General features: G+C 38.5%; 1 protein-coding gene and 1 long non-coding RNA gene across 2 annotated transcripts; one reads left to right on the plus strand and one right to left on the minus strand.

Annotated features, from left to right (window-relative positions):
* Positions 1 to 848: 848 nt before the first annotated feature.
* Positions 849 to 2,954, minus strand: LOC126627492 (uncharacterized). The gene is made up of 4 exons (XR_007625027.1): positions 2,603 to 2,954; positions 2,403 to 2,501; positions 2,013 to 2,115; positions 849 to 1,146 (listed from the first exon to the last, which is right to left on the minus strand). It is a non-coding gene; the product is annotated as an uncharacterized LOC126627492 (long non-coding RNA).
* Positions 2,955 to 13,999: 11,045 nt separating this feature from the next.
* Positions 14,000 to 17,189, plus strand: LOC126625057 (NAC domain-containing protein 71-like). Its single transcript, XM_050294129.1, has 5 exons — positions 14,000 to 14,835; positions 15,430 to 15,707; positions 15,860 to 16,186; positions 16,276 to 16,510; positions 16,603 to 17,189. The coding sequence occupies exons 1-5, from the start codon at positions 14,679 to 14,681 to the stop codon at positions 16,716 to 16,718; spliced, it is 1,113 nt and encodes a 370-aa protein (XP_050150086.1). The 5' UTR covers positions 14,000 to 14,678; the 3' UTR covers positions 16,719 to 17,189.
* The last annotated feature ends 591 nt before the right edge of the window (positions 17,190 to 17,780 follow it).

Consider the following 17,780-nt stretch of genomic DNA (forward strand, 5'->3'; position numbering starts at 1 on the left):
CCCTTCACCAAATTCCTTAATTTGTGAAGTCAAATGGGCTAAAGAAGAGACTGAGCAAGTACAAACTAATTAAGATTTTGATCATTGTTCACGCCAGAAGATAATTTAATCTGTCCATCTATTATTTACCTCCTAGTGCGAAAGCTCATTGCCTATAATTTTCTTAACTAAAATTTACAGATCAGCATATTTGGAGTGGAATCAACGTACTGTAACCATTAGGCTGTAAGAGATTCCAAAAGCCCCACAGGCCTTTTGTAAAACATTATCTGATTAATTTCTTTTTGCCCTTATTGTAATGTAAAAAGAAAATAGTTCCATGAGTTGCCGATGTTCAAATAGTTTCCTCACTAGTCACTAGAACTTACAACCCAGTCGAAGTGAAAGAGTTTCCCGTACCAGGATTATAAAATTTGGCTATCCTTGAATGAATATGTCCACAATCAAGTCCGAAGGTTATTCAAACCAAACAGCTCAGTTTCTGCAGCCCATCCTCGCAAGTTGAAATAGTTTTGTGAACAGTTGCTAACTAAATTTAGCCAACGAGAAAAAAAAAAAAGGTAAATTACACAACACTACCTCAACTATTGGGTCAATTACAGTTTCATACCCCATCTTTAAAACATTTCAATATCATACATCATCTTACGAATTTGTTACAATATCAAACCTCTGTAAGGTTTTATATCAATCTCTCTATTAAATGCTGACGTGACTTCAGACATGGCCCACTTCCAATTCCAACTAGATTAAAAAATTAACTAAATATTAAAAATTAAAATAAAATCATTTTAATATTTTATAAAACAAATATGGGACCCACCCATTATGATACACCCCGACCGAGATCGAAGCATGCTGGGCGTCACGTAAGGGTGACGTAGCCATGTGTACAGTGCGGAAGCAATTAAGATAAGAAATATACGAATAAATAAAAACCGAAAGCTACTAATGTGCACTAATAACCAGGAAGTGCTAAGAGTGAGATACAAGTGTAAATACTCCTAATCAGAGCATAGAAAGTCTAGGTGCAGTCCAGTAAGATAAATACTAGTTATACAATACTAGAAGATGTCGTACAATTATTTTATTATGTCAGAACCGCTGAAATCCTCGTACGCCACCAACAACAAGTCTACCTAAAACCTGGAGGGGCACAAAACAGAAAATGTGAGTGAGCAAAAACAAATGTTTTCAAAATCATTTCATTTCTCAAAAGTTCTAACCCTTCGCCGTAAAACATGTATAATTTTCCCAGAAATAGAATATAAACATAAATATGTGTGTGTGTGTATATATATATATATGTCAATTCATGCTTCACATATTCATAATCATAAGTATGCCACACCAAAATATAAACAGAATAAGTAACTCAGGTGAGAATAAATTCATGGAATTTAACATATTAGCCGGAACCCCTGTAGAAGTTTGTACAGCTGAATTCATAGCTCATTAGTCAATCTAGCAAGAGTCACTACAATGACCTATACGGTATTACATTGCACACAAGTTGGAACCATTAAAAAGGTCTGTACGACAAGACTGGGTGTAATATAATTATGCTTAATACTACGCTCTTATGATAGTTGGGCGATAAATCGCTAGTCACCTACGAGTCGGAACCACCTATGATCGTTTGTACGACAAGACTGTGCACCTAAATTGGATCCAAAGTGAGCATATGGTGCGGGAGGTGACATTATATATAGGTCTGTGTCATATCTCTGGCTAAATCACAATCACCTTAGGTGCAGGTTTATGAGCTCAAAGTTGCTCAATCACATGTCACATTATCGATAATTCACATAACAAAACATAACTCACCTGGTACTTACCAGAGCGTCGACAACACCACAATTATATATATATATATATATGCAAATAATTCAACTCATCGTTTAAGCATAATTCAATACGCATGGCATTTTCAAAGCATACTTCATTTAAACACATTTTCTGGGAAAATATCAAGTATATAAATATATACTAAAAACCAAAAGCCCACTCACTGGTATGTCGAAGGGTCGTAACCCCCGAGTGGCCCTTGAAAACCAAAAGCGTCGTAACCCCCGAGTCGCCCTTGACTGCGCTCGTCCTCTGGATAGGTCTCACCTATATGCGAAACAACTGAATAAACGCTATTTAAAGCACATAGACAAAACTAGCTGATAACTTCTTATACAATGCTCAAATGGGGTGTTTTAATATACCAACGTGATTTACACAACCTCACGAACATCCCCATATTTTTAGAAAAAAATTCCAACGTCCCACGTGCCGGCCAAGGCACGGCCAGACGCGCCGCCCAAGCGCGGGCACGTGCCTGGCACACTGACAGTGGCAGTAACGGCATTAAGGAATATTCCGTCCAAAAGCAAGCATATTTCGTTAAAACTAACCTGACGCCGTTAACTTCCGTTAGGAATATTTCGTTAATTTGACGGAATATTCTTCTATCTTCTCCTGCGCTCATTCGGTGCCGTCGCCGTCGTCGGAAACTAGAAAATTATTCAAAGTTTGATATCTCACTCATTTTTCATCCAAATTTCATGAAACCAGTACCAAATTGAAGCTCTTAACTTGTAGAACATTTCCTTACCTGTTTAAAACCCCAAAGATCACGAGATCTCGCCGAAGAAATTTGAGAAAAACCGGCAAAACTTGAAACTCACAATCCCGACGTCCAAAACTACCCAGCGAGCTACCCCGAGCTTCGTGAAGACCTTCTAAAGCTCCTTGTGAGCTTAAAATCCTCTAAAAACTCTTCGTTTAAATGTGCATGAACAGTGCCAATTTCATGGTAAGGTTTTTCACAAGTTTTCCGAAGCTGCCAAGTCCTAAAAATGGTATGGTTGAGTTCGTGATGACGAGATGAAAGTGATGGTACTAATCACGAGCTCGATCTGTGCAGAAATAGGTTGGTTTGAGGTTCGTCCGTACGTTTGTACGGATTTTCTGCAAAGATCCGAGAGGAAGAAGAGAGAGAGAATGCACGGGAGAGAGGGATAGTTTGTGTGTGTGTGTGAGGTCCACGTGGGTCACCAACCAACCAAACAAAACACTTGAGTCCTAAGTGTTCTAAAACTTAGGAAAAATTTAGAATTTGTCCAAATAAAACTCCACCCACATAACCACACAAAACGTCCAAGGGTAAATAAGTAATCTCATGCCGTCGAAATTATATATCTCGGGACGGGCTGTGATAATCTACCCACCTTATAAAAATTTCGTCCTCGAAATTTATACATTACAAATAAATCAACTAATAGTCATAAAACAAGCGTGAATACGTCTCTCTCATCCGATCCTCTGTCTCCCAAGTAGCCTCTTCTACTGAGCGATTTCTCCATAAAATCTTCACCAAACGTACAATCTTATTCCTCAGCTTCTTATCTTTCCAATCCAAAATAGTTACTGGCTCATCGTCATAAGTCAAGTCCGAATTAATTTCTAGAGGTTGAGGAGGAATCACATGTGAAGGATCTGCAACATAATGACAAAACATCGAAACATGAAACACATCATGCACTTTAGACAACTCTAAAGGCAACTCAAGCCTGAAAGCAACCTCACCGACTCACTCAGTGGTCATATATGGTCCAATGTACCTAGGACTCAACTTGCCTTTCTTTCCAAATCGCATAACACATTTCTAAGGTGATAACTTCAGAAATACCCAATCACCTACATTATACATCCGGTCAGTGGCTTGCTTGTCTGCTAAGCTCTTTTGTCGATCCTGGGCCGCTTTCAGGTTAGACTTAATCACCTGAATATTTTGGGTAGTTTCATCTACAATCTCCGGGCCCACCAAAACTCTTCCGCCAACTTCTGACTAGCATAATGGCGTTCGACAAGACTTGCCATAGAGTGCCTCAAAATGTGTCATACCAATACTCGAATGGTAACTATTGTTGTAGGAAAACTCCATCAAATCCAAACAATCATGCCAACCATCGCCAAACTGCAGCACTGAAGATCTCAGCATATCTTCTAATGTCTGAATGGTCCTCTTAGATTGCCCATCTGTTTGAGGATGATATGCCGTACTATAAAGTAATCTCGTAACAAGAGCTTCTTGGAATGCTATCTAGAACTTAGAAGTGAATCTAGGATCCCAATCCGAGATAATATTAACTGGAACACCATGGTACTTCACAATCTTCGATATGAATAACTTAGCTAATCGGCTTAATGGATATTTTTCCCTCACTGGAATAAAGTGTGTTGACTTAGTAAGCCGATTAACTACCATCCAAATACCGTCATAACCATTCTGTGTACGAGGAAGCTTGTACACAAAATCCATGGTAATATTTTCCCATTTCCATTGTGGAATGGGAAGTGGCTGCATCAACACAAACGGCTTCATCTTTTCAGCTTTAACCTGTTGGCAAATGGCACACCTATTCACATATTCGACAATTTCTCTTTTCATACCCGGCCAATAATAAAATGGTTGAATGGTATGATACATCTTGGTACCTTTTAGATGCATTGCTTACGTCGAAATATGTGCTTCATCAAGGATTTCTTTCTTTAACTCTGCGTTATTCAGCACATACATTCTGCTTTCTGCATAAGCATACCATCAGTTTCTCAAATCTTGAAATCTTTCTTCTTCCCCTGATTCCTTACTTGAATGATTTCCTGGGTCTCTTCATCATTCATCTGGGCCTCGAGCACACGATCAATTAAAATCGGCCTAACTTGAAAATTAGCAAGCAAGGCTTCCTCTCGATCTTCCACTCCTAACTCCACTCCAGTGGACCTCAAATCCGCAAGAAGAGGAACATGGCAATCATAGATGGCATTAAGTCTAGCTGGAGTCTTCCTACTAAGTGCATCCGTCACTGTATTTGCACGACCATAATGATACTCAATTGTGCAATCATAATCACTAAGTAACTCAATCCACCTCCGCTACTGAAGATTAAGATCCCTCTGAGTAAAATGATACTGAAAACTCTTATGATCCGTGAAGATCTTACATTTCTCACAATAAAGATAATGTCTCCAAATCTTCAAAGCAAAGATGATATCTGCTAACTCCAAATCATGAGTAGGGTAATTCTTCTCATGAGGTTTCAACTGTCTCGAAGCATAAGCAATTACCCTACCATGTTGCATCAATACACAACCCAGACCATTCAAAGAAGCATCATTGTAGACCTCAAAATTACCACTATCATCCGGGAGTGCTAAACAGGTACATGAGTGAGATAATACTTCAACTGCTGAAAACTTTGCTCACAATTATCATCCCACTCAAACTTGACATCCTTCCGGGTCAACCTCGTCAATGGCAAAGCAATCACTGAAAAATCCTTAACGAACCGTCTATAATAGTCTGCTAGGCCAAGAAAACTCTGTACCTCAGTGACGGTTCGAGGTTGTTCCCAATTCTCCACAACTGCCACTTTTTGAGAATCCACTTGAATGCCTTGAGCTGATATAACATGTCCCAAAAATGCCACTTGATCCAACCAAAATTGACATTTGCTAAACTTAGCATACAACTGATGTTCCCTTAATTTCTTCAACACCAAGGTAAGATGTCGAACATGTTCTGCTTTAGTCTTATAGTATACCAAAATGTCATCAATAAAAAGAATGACAAACCTATCTAAAAATGGCTGGAATACTGATTCATCAAATCCATAAAAGTTGCTGGTGCATTTATTAATCCGAATGGCATCACCAGAAACTTATAATGACCATAACGAGTCCTGAAAGCTGTTTTAGGTACATCTTCATTTTTAATCTTCAACTGGTAGTAACCAGACCTCAAGTCAATCTTAGAAAATACACATGCACCTCGGAGTTGATCAAACAAATCATCTATATGGGGTAACGGATAACGGTTCTTAATTGTTACCCGATTCAATTGCCTGTAATCAATGCATAGTCTCAAGGTTCCGTCTTTCTTCCTCACAAATAAGATTGGAGCTCCCCAGGGTGAAGTACTAGGCTGAATAAAACCTTTATCCACTAATTCTTGCAACTGAATTCTCAATTCCCTTAATTCAGCAAGAGTCATTCTATAAGGAGTCAAAGATATAGGATTCATACATGGGAGCAAATCAATAACGAACCCCACATCTCTATCTGGCGATAATCCAGGCAAATTATCAGGGAACACATCCGGAAAATACCTGACCACACGCACATCCTCCACACTACTAGGAACATCATCGTTCAACACCACATGAGACAAATATCCTTGACAACCTTTCGACAACAATCTTTTGGCTTTCATGGCAGAAATAACACCATGCCTCACCCCGCTAGGCTCTTCTACAAATGTAACTTCAGGTAATCCAGGACGATGGAAAGTAACTGTCTTTTAATAACAATCTATCTTGGCACGATTATAGTGCAACCAATCAGTGCCCAAAATCACATCAAAATTCACAATGTCCAACGACATAAGATTAGCTAGCATAACAACATCCTCCACCATCATTGGACATCCTGGATATACCCGATCCACAAAACATCTATCCCCTCTAGGCATAGAAAACTCTAAATCGTATCCTAGAGGTGTACGATGAGGTTGCGTCAAATGAGCAAATGTATGAGAAATAACATAATGTGTAGCACCATAGTCAATCAATAATCTAGCAAAACGACCAAGAATATTTAATGTACCCATGATTAAATTAGGATCGTTCTGAGCATCTTGCAGTGTTATGTTATGGATACGTCCTTGATTCTGTTGTCGTCCACCACAACCTCTGTTAGCATGAACACCTCATCCTTGTCTTGGCTGACCAGACTGCCTTGAAGATCCTGCACTGCTAGTAGCAATCTTTACCTGCTGGGGCTGTCCCCCTTGGTACCACTGGAATCCACCAGCTGAATATGGCTGATATGGCATAGAACCTTCCTGATACTGAGGGTAACCACCCTGATAATGAGGATCATGAAAGTACTGATACTATCCTGAAGTATAAGAAGCGGTGTTGCCCTGATAATGATAAGCACCTCATCGTCCAGTTTAGGCATAGCCACTAGGTCTTGAAGCTTGCTGGATCGGTGCAGACGTTGGTAAGGAAGGCTGTTGGGGCCTCTACTGATTATGAGGGCAATGAGTAGCTCTATGCCCTATCTGTCCATAAGTATAGCATGCATTGCTGCCTCTCCTACACTCCCCATAATGCCTATTATTACACATGTGGCATAAATGAGCACCTGAACCACCAAAGTCCCTTTGCCTCTAAAATCTCGAGCCTCCATAAAATCTACCACCTCTCATCTACATATTAGAGCTCAAACCTCCACTAGAAGAGCTGGAACTGACACCACTTCTCCTAAAACTCTGGGTTTTACGAGGTCCCTGAGATGATTGACCTTTACCTTTATCATCTCGCCTCTGGTTCCCGTTCTTTTCTTCTTCATCTTCACTTTAACTGGGCATATTCTCTGAGTCCTCAATCCGCAGTAAAACCTCATAAAACTCCTGGTAAGTGGCACAGGGAATCGATGTCATTATAGAACGCCATTTCTTCTTAGTACCCAACCTGAAGCGATACAACATCTCGACCGGATTAGCAACAACCTCCAGATCATATCGAGATAAATCAGTGAACCTCATGCAATACTCATTCGCTGACATCTTTCCTTGTTTAAGATGAGTAAACTTTTGTATCTTGCGATCAATGTACTCAGGGGGAATGAACCTTTTCTGAAACAACTGTTTCAACACTTCCCAATCTGCTACAACCTCTGGTGGCATCTGATATGACTCCTGTCTCTACCAGGATGTAAGCTCCGGACCCAAAAACCAGGTAGTTGTCTCGACCCACCTATCAGGAGGAAGATTCCTCTGACTCTACATCACAAGGAAAGTCTTCTCGACATGATTAAGCCACTTCTCCCCTCCCTCATGTCCTTCATTTCCCATGAAGTGATTCAGCTTCAGATTATAAACAATCTCAAGATATGTCCTTTGAGGAGGATGGTGCGAAGACTGAATGACATTAGCTATATCTTCCCCTAATTGAGCAATATCAGGGAAACTAGGCTCAGCTGAGTGACGTGGCTCTCTACGAGGCGACATAGTTCTGACAGAAGATATCATAATGATTAGATCATTCACAAGATATATATGACTGCTAAAACTAGGCTCTGATACCAAACTGACACACACCGACCGAGATCGAGGCATGCTGGCCGTCACGTGAGGGTGACGTAGCCATGTGTATAGTGCATAAGCAATTAAGATAAAAAATATACGAATAAATAAAAACCGAAAGCTACTAATGTGCACTAATAACTAGGAAGTGCTAAGAGTGAGATACAAGTGTAAATACTCCTAATCAGAGCATAGAAAGTCTAGGTGCAGTTCAGTAGGACAAGTACTATAAGATGTCCTACAATTATTTTATTATGTCAGAATCGCCGAAATCCTCGTACGCCACCAACAGCAAGTTTACCTAAAACCTGGAGGGGCGTAAAATAGAAAATGTGAGTAGGCAAAAACAAATGTTTTCAAAATCATTTCATTTCTCAAAAGTTCTAACCCCTCGTCGTAAAACATGTATAATTTTCCCAGAAATAGAATATAAACATAAATATGTGTGTATATATATATATATATTAGCCAGAACCCCTAAAGAAGTCTATACGACTGAATTCATAGCCCATTAGTCAATCTAGTCAGTCACTACAATGACCTATACGACACTACACTGCACACAAATCGAAACCACTAAAAGGGTATGTACGACAAGATTGGGTGTAATATAATTATGCTCAATACTATGCTCTCATGATAGCTGGGTGATAAATCGCTAGTCACCTACGAGTCGGAACGACTTATGATAGTCTGTATGACAAGATTGTGCACTTAAATTGGATCCAAATGGAGCATTTGGTACGAGAGGTGACATTATATACAGGCTTGTGTCATATCTCTGGCTAAATCACAATCACCCTAGGTGCAGGTTTATGAGCTCAAAGTTGCTCAATTACATGTCACATTATCGATAATTCACATAACAAAACATAACTCCCATGGTACTTACCTGAGCATCCACATCACCACAATGATATATATATGCAAATAATTCAACTCATCGTTTAAACATAATTCTATAGGCATGGCATTTTCAAAGCATACTTTCATTTAAACACATTTTCTGGGAAAATATCAAGTATATAAATATATACTGAAAACCAAAAGTCCACTCACTGATATGTCGAAGGGTCGTAACCCTCGAGTCGCCCTTGACTGCGCTCGTCCTTTGGATAGGTCTCACCTATATGCGAAATAACTGAATAAACGTTATTTAAAGCACATAGACAAAAGTAGCTAATAACTTCTCATACAATGCTCAAATGAGATGTTTGAATATACCAACGTGATCCACACAACCTCACGAACATTCCTATATTTTTAGAAAAAATTTCCGACATCCCTCGCACCGCCACGCGCCGCCAAGGCACGACTAGACGGGCCGCCCACGCGCGGGCACGTGCCTGGCACACTGACGGTGGCAGTAACGGCGTTAGGGAATATTCCATCCAAAAGCAAGCATATTCTGTTAAAACTAACCTGACGCCGTTAACTTTCGTCAAGAATATTCCGTTAATTTGACGGAATATTCTTCTATCTTCTCCAGCGCTCCTCTGGTGCCGTCGCTGTCGTCGGAAACTAGAAAATTATTCAAAGTTTGATATCTCACTCATTTTTCATCCAAATTTCATGAAACCAGTACCAAATTGAAGCTCTTAACTCGTAGAACATTTCCTTATCTGTTTAAAGCCCCAAAGATCACAGGATCTCGCCGGAGAAATTCGAGAAAAATTGACCAAACTTGAAACTCACAATCCCGACATCCAAAACTACCCAGTGAGCTACCCCGAGCTTCGTGAAGACCTTCTAAAGCTCCATGTGAGCTTAAAATCCTCTAAAAACTATTCGTTTAAACGTGCATGAACAGTGCCAATTTCAAGGTAGGGTTTTTCACAGGTTTTCTGAAGCTGCCAAGTCCTAAAAATGGTATGGTTGAGTTCGTGATGACAAGATGAAAGTGATGGTACTAATCATGAGCTCGATCTGTGTAGAAATGGGTTGGTTTGTGGTTCATCCGTACGTTTGTACGATTTTCTGCAAAAATCCGAGAGGAAGAAATGAGAGAAAAGGCATGGGAGAGAGGGAAAGTTTGTGTGTGTGTGTGTGTGTGAGGTCCACATGGGTCACTAACCAACCAAAGAAAACACTTGAGTCCTAAGTGTTCTAAAACTTAGGAAAAATTTAGAATTTGTCCAAATAAAACTCTACCCACATAACCACACAAAACGTCCAAGGGTAAATAAGTAATCTCACGCCATCGAAATTATATATCTCGGGACGGGCTGTGACACCTTATCCCCTCACACTTCTTCCTCGCTTCCGTCTTCCCCCAACCCAAAATTAGAACCACCCCAGCTCGAACTCGTATCTTGCCTTCAATCCCAAATGGTTCTCGCCATCGTCCCCGCTTCCCAAACCCTAAACCCAATCATCCCCGCCTTCTCTCCCGAACCCTAAACCAAAACCCAGAAAAACCCGATCGAACCCGCTCTCCTTCGACCCCATAACCCAAGCACAGTTGTCTCCCATCCCCTTAATAAAACCCACAAACTTTTGAGCAAAGCCTGAAGTTTTCTCCGAAACAGGCAAATTTTTTAAATTTAGGATTAGGGGCGAGGCGGAGACTAGGTCCATGGGCGACGTCAGTGGTGGTGGAGACTGAGGCCGTGGGAGACGGCGGTGGTGGTGTTGTGGACATTGTTGTGGGGATGATTAGTGCTAAGTGCTAAGAATTTGAAATTTAGGTTAGGGTTTGGATGGAATTGGGGTATTTTTGTTTGAAATTGGTTACATGGATTAATTTGGTGATGGTGATAGGTGTGTAGGAGGAAGGGGAGGGGGAGGGGGAGGGGGATGAGCGCCATGAGAGGGAGGTGGAGATGGAGGAAGAAAGTGCGACGGTGGGGTTCTGGTTTTGGTGGTGAAGGAAGGTTGGGGGGATACGGATGGATGTGGAGGAAGGGGTGATGGGTTTGTAGGGGCGGGTCCCCCATTTAAAAAAATTATTAAATGATTTTATTTATAGTTTTTAATATTTAATTAGTTTTTTTAATAGGGACTGGACCTCGTCTCAAGCCACGTCAGCATTTAACGAAGGAATTGACAGACAAACTGACGTAAGGTATGAAATTGCAACAAATTCGAAGATAATGTATGACATTAAAATGTTTTAAAGATGGGGTATGAAACTGTGATCGGCCCAATAATTGAGGTAGTTTTGTGTAATTTAAGTAAAAAAAATTAATAAAAGATAAAATTTTAAGTTTTTTTTTTAATAAAAAATAACAAAAGTTTACAAAGAGAACCCTCTCTCATAATAACCCAATACTTGCTATTTTAGGCCTTGAATATTTTATTAGCTTATAACCTTGTATGGTAAAATAAACGTCTAATAGTTAGTTAGAAACCCCCAAAATACAATGCTAACTAAAATAGCTAGAGAGTAACATTTTGTAAACTGGTTATATAAAATAATTTTTCAATCATTTCTATATTAAAATAACTTAAACATAACTAAGGTTGTTGAAGATGGTGGTGTAAGAATTAAGCTAAGCACACCTTAGCCGCCAAAAGCAAGAATTTTACTTACAAAAAGAGAAAAGCAAAAACGCAGTTAGGTAAAAAAATGGGAGAATGATTCTCTTACCTTTTAATCTTTCTCTCATTATTTTTTCACTATTTGAACGGTTACGATTAAATTATGTTAACATGTTATATTGATTTTTTTAAAAGAAACAATAAGACAAAAAATAAAGTATGAGATGAGAAGAGATATTGCGATAACAATAAAAGAGAAGAGAATCCTACTCCAAAAAGATAAGGGTTTGGCTCCTTAAGACTGAGAAGGAATTCCTTCTTAAGATTGAGTAGCAGTTCCTCCCCAAGATAATTTATAGTCGATTAAAATAGCTTTGTGCTTATTTGGAATTGTTCATTTTGTATTCCATTATGTAAAGATCATCTTTGTGAAAGATCAATTAAAAATAAGATTCTTTAATCAATTAATTGTAATAAATAGATATATGATTTGTAATTCTTTTACGGATTTATCCATCTCTTATTATATAGTTCGATGACTATACGATCTCATATTTTATTACTTTTTTTATAAAAATCATCTTCATAAAGTGCTTTATAATATAAACAATTTTACTGATAAACATGAAATTTCATAAATTGAAAATGTCCTTTCGAGGAGTAACTCCTCTGCATTCATTTTTTTTTTTTTTTTAATGTTTACTTAAGTAAAAGCAGAGAGTTCAATTCAATCAAATCAAATCACTTATTTGTAAGCACCACGACTGTGTTCAATTCAATCAAATCAAATCACGTATTTGTAAGCACTACGACTGTGTTTCTTACGAGACAAATCGGATACAGTAAAGAATTCTTTTTCTAAGAATTTTAGGAATTTTATGACCGTTTAATATATTTAATTTTAAATTTTAAATTTTGAAATGATTTATAATCGTACGATTCACAATGCAAGATCATCTTTTTTTTTCTAATTTAATATCAATCAATTACAAAAATAAAGATATAAATATAAAATTCTAAGTTTCCACCAAACCCTAGTAAGCACTGCGTCAATTAGTCCCACTACAAGAAGGTCATCAAGTGATTGTGAACATTTACCAATATGTGAATAGGTGAATTCAAGAAGAGTCTTCGTCTTCATTCTACAGCTCCCACCAAGGCCTTTTTTTCTCTTCTCAATCCAAAAAGCTGGAAAACTGAGTAGGCAGAGCACACACTTTTGCCACTTTCCTTTTTGTACAGTGTGGGACCAAGAAAGAAGATGACACAATCACTTCTATATAATAAGGAAAAAAGTGCTTTTGTCCTACTCATGATGATGTGGATGGAGCTTCGACTCTACTGCAACTATGTAAACCCAAATTCCTCAAATTCGATTATTCGATTAAATTTCTTACTATCTTAAGCGAAACTGTGTTTATATTATTTTTGTTCATATCGTCAAATGTTTCTATACGTGAGAAAAGTGATGCTACACAATCTCTTTTTGTAAGTTCCTTACCTCACCAATGTTAACAATGTATTGAAAACTATATAAATTATTAAACCTAATCCAAGTTTATGTTCTTTTTGTTAATATTAGTATATACTCTATGGTTTAAATATAGGTGGTCACCTTCTAATTACACCGAGTCTTTTTAAGATAAAAATATCACACATGAGGTCTATTGAGCTTGAGTCCTAGCAGAACCAAGATATGACTTGAGGTGGAAGTCAGGTTCTTGTACAATTTTTCTCAATAACTAATTTGGTGTTGTTTCTAATGATAAATAATGTTCCACATGTACAGTGTGCCACATAAAACTTACACAAATGCAAAGTAGCACACACAATTAGAGATGTAGATGCATCTTAATTTTGAATCTTTGCTAATAAAATTCTAAACATAACACATCTATGAAAGGGGAAAAAAAAGTATGCCATAATGTGCGATTTGGTACGTATTCGAATGATTTCTTCATTTCGATAAGTAGTATACAACTATATGTTTATATACAATTGGTATAGAAGGACTTGTATATTACTATAATTAATATGACAGTATGTTAAACTGATCATTCAATATTATATATGAACAAATTAAAAATTTAACAACGAGTGATAAACTTCTAATCGCATGTAAATTTTTTTCGAGTTCGAATAATTAAGAAGGTTGAAATTCAACGTCGGAGAGGAGAAGTAACTGTAGGGTGTGAACTCGTTCAGGTTATGTGGACGTGGGCCAGTTCCATTTGGAATTTTATGTACGCGTCAGACAAGCAATGTTAAAACTTTCGGTGTTTATTTATGCATTTTTTGGACTGATGGTTCCCTCAAAACACCTATATATAAGCACGCCCCACTTCCCACTCTTTTTACTCCACCTTTCTTCCCTCCCTCCCTCCCTCCCTCCCTCTCCTCTCCCGTTTTGTTTTCTTGACACTGACTCTTGTTCTATCAACATCCCTTTCTTGCCCACATTTTTCCAACTGGCACTCTCACCCTTTCACACAAACACTTCAGTTTTCGACAAGTTTTGAATTGTTTTAACTTCTGTGAATCGCCATAGGTTCGATTTGGAAGTTGTAACTAGTGTTTATACTTGTAGGGCAGTCTCTCTCTTGTACATTTTCGGTTACGATACAAGGATTTGACACCCTAGTAGTGAAGTTTGAGCAATATCAGCTTCTGGTATTGTTTAAAGGATCAAGTTTTGTTCGTTTTCATATCGTTTTGGGAATTAAACAAATTAGTTGCGAGGGGGGTTGGTCGGGGTGACACATCCATCATAAGAAAAAACCGTTTTCGAGGACAATGATTCTGCTATACAACGGGTGCACTCAGTCGAAAATTTACTCATTTCTTGATAAGAAATCAATTTTCGATAAAAGCTTTTATTTCTGGATTTTCCATATCTTTAATAGATACAGTTTGGGCACTTAGCTATAATTTTCTTACCATTCTTCATCATAACGTTGCATATATTATAATCTTTTTTGCTCTCTGTTTTCATTTAAATTGGGGTACTGGGATTTTTTTCTTTTTCTTTTGAGGATTGGATTGGTTGAGAAGTGGAGTTATGGGAGGAGCATCACTGCCACCAGGTTTCAGGTTTCACCCAACTGATGAGGAATTAGTTGGATATTACCTTCATAGAAAGGTGGAGGGGCTCGAATTTGAGCTTGAAGTTATTCCAGTGATCGATTTGTACAAATTCGATCCATGGGAGTTGCCAGGTAATTAGTAATTCAATGCTTTTAACTCTTTTACTAATAGTAACTTCACTACATTTTCGTTCACTAGTTTGCTCTGTGAGACATTGAATGAATTACAATAAGTTGGTGTGACTGCATTGGGTTAAGTATCATTTTGTATTTCGAGCGATATTCCAAACTAATCTAAAATGCAGAGAAGACTAGTTTAGCCAATTTGACTAAGCTTAGGTCTGCGCATTGGGTTAAGTTATTCGGTGTTTAGATTGATTCTTTGATTAGCTTATGGATGGATTTCCTATATGAATGTGAACAGAGGATGCCATAAAGCTAGTTTCGATTTAGTTTAGTTTGGCTTCTTTTCTCTTCTTTTTTTATGAATTAAACCTGCGCAGCATCTTCCTTTTCTGATAGGGTATGTGGGTCTCTTTACTTCCAAAAAGCCAAGCTAATTAGCTTTTTTTCTTTTTTGAACCACCAAGCTAATTGGCTATATATATTCCCCTATAAGTATGTAACAATTCAAATCAAATAAAGCAATAGAACAGTGAAAGTTGTTTTTTTTCTTCCCAAAATTCCAATTAGATATTCAGTAATATATGTGAATTTTGATTGCAGAGAAATCCTTCCTCCCTAAACGTGATATGGAATGGTTTTTCTTCTGTCCCCGGGATCGAAAGTATCCAAACGGCTCAAGAACAAATAGAGCTACTAAAGCTGGCTACTGGAAGGCCACTGGAAAAGACCGCAAGGTTGTTTGTCAATCTGGTGTGAACGGATACCGAAAGACCCTTGTTTTTTACCGCGGACGTGCTCCTTTAGGAGATAGAACAGACTGGATCATGCATGAGTACCGCCTCAATGATGATCTTGCTCAGGGAACATCAGGTCATCAGGTACATCATCCCGCAATGTCATCAAATGCTTTGGCTTCATACAACATACGTTTGTTAGACAGTTCCCTTGTGTAATTAATAGTATAAGAGCTTCGATGCTATTAAATTTTGGAAGGCTTATGCTGAATTCGGTTTGTTGATCATCTCTACAGGGAGTTTTTGCTTTGTGCCGTGTTGTTAAAAAGAATGAGCATGCACACAAGACACATGATTCCCATGGAGAGCCAAAGGCCAAGAGGGTTGGAAGCGCTTCGAGCAGTGGGGAGGATATGACCTCAACAAGAATCTTAAAAGAGCCCTTGAGCATCTCTGCTGATACATCATCTCAAGCGAGTTACCTGCATAGCGAGAGTCGTTATTCAAGCCGTGCTACTTCTCCACATGAAGTTAATCCAATGGCAGAGTTTGAGCCAGCTTCAAGGGAGACCAACCCTGCAGACTTCTGGGTCTCACCTGATTTGATTCTTGATTCTTCTAAGGTATTGATGCGAGAAAAAGAAAACCATGAGATTTTGGACTAATAATATTGTTCTTATTTTTATAGCTTTCTCAAACATTTGTACTGCAGGACTACCCACAGTTGCAAAAAGCTATGCCTAATTACTTTCAGCAGTACGAGTTTCCAAGCACAATGTCGCCGTGGCAGTCGTATGAACCCAGAGAATCACCCAGCTCGTCATACTCGAATTTCACGGGGGACCTTAAAATGGCCGATGATGTGAATCAAATGGGCGGCATGTCACCATTCTCTGGACACACAGACTACATGGGTTACTATGGGAATGAGGAAATGCAATTTGAAGGTTTTGACCAGACTAGTTCACTGAGATATCCAAACCCCTTCTGAAAAGATGAACCGAAAGATCATTTTGTCGCTCTCTTTTTTCCAATGCAGGGTCTGAAACATGGGATAGCCAAGCTCTAATTTGCAGGCAAGTGAGCGCAGATGGGAGTTTGGGGGAATTAGGAGGACTTTGGTTACAGGAAGACAATATGGTCATTGTGATGTAGGGGTCTGCCCAGTGCAGGATTGATCAACCGAGTACAATGTATTGTGTCATCCACAGTCGACATCCAAGACAACGCCTTTTAACGTTTGTTCTTGGTAGTATAAGATAATTACAATCACTTGTCTTTTACAAATAACGACTGGTTTGTTTTCTTTTCGGACGTAGTATGTGTACTTCATCTGTTGTTTGAATAGTTATTTCAGAAGCCACTTTCCAAACTTCCCACTTCGTTTTACTTTGCAGTCTGTTAGTTTCTCCGGGTGAATCACTTTTATCGATTGCACTTGGCGTTGGTTTTTCTTACGAGTTGTATGGTTTTAATAAGTTTGATTGTTAAATCTAAGCTACCTTGTGGTTGTAATCTATACATTGTAATTTTCCATGCCTTGTGCATGTATGTGGAAGCATCTTTTATGTATTTGACTCCCTTTATATGATACTAGAAATTATTATACATGGTTCTTTTACTTCTTGTCTTCTAGTGTTGATCATGTCTGTCTATTTTCTACTTTTTATCATTTCCTTAGTAAGGCAATACAACCCTAATCTATTGAGAGAGGGATTGGAGCTTAGGTACAAGAGGGTGGACACACTATTTTAATCAACTGACCTAACTCATGTTTGGCTATATTCTACTTTTTATCATTTTTTTAACAAGGCAATACAACCCTAGCTAATCTATTGAGAGGGTGATTGGAGATTAGGTGCAAGAGGGTGGGCACACTACCTTAACTAATTGATCTAACTCACGTCTAGTTATGTTATACTTTTTATCATTTCTTTAACAAGGCAATACAACCATAGTCTATTGAGAGGGGGATCGGAGCTCAAGTGCAAGGAGGTGAGCACACTATCTTAACCAACTGACTTAACTCATGTCTTGCTATGTTCTACTTATTTTTTTGGCTAAATAGTCAAAATGGTCCCTGAGATTTGCATAACTCATCACTTTGGTCCGTAACATTTCAAATCAATAAAAGTGATCCGTGAGATTGTCCACCATCCATCATTTTGGTCATTCCGTTAAAAACTCTGTTAAGTGTCCTGGAGCTCTTGGCTGGAA

This window comes from Malus sylvestris, chromosome 6, assembly GCF_916048215.2.
Source record: "Malus sylvestris chromosome 6, drMalSylv7.2, whole genome shotgun sequence".
NCBI lineage: Eukaryota > Viridiplantae > Streptophyta > Magnoliopsida > Rosales > Rosaceae > Malus > Malus sylvestris.

Bases quoted from the DNA above. Each gene is read 5' to 3' on its own strand.
- LOC126625057 (XM_050294129.1), top strand. From the start codon at position 14,679: ATGGGAGGAGCATCACTGCCACCAGGTTTCAGGTTTCACCCAACTGAT. The intron at 14,836-15,429 runs GTAATTAGTAAT...TTTTGATTGCAG, and splicing joins CGATCCATGGGAGTTGCCAG to AGAAATCCTTCCTCCCTAAA. The intron at 16,187-16,275 runs GTATTGATGCGA...TTTGTACTGCAG, and splicing joins TGATTCTTGATTCTTCTAAG to GACTACCCACAGTTGCAAAA.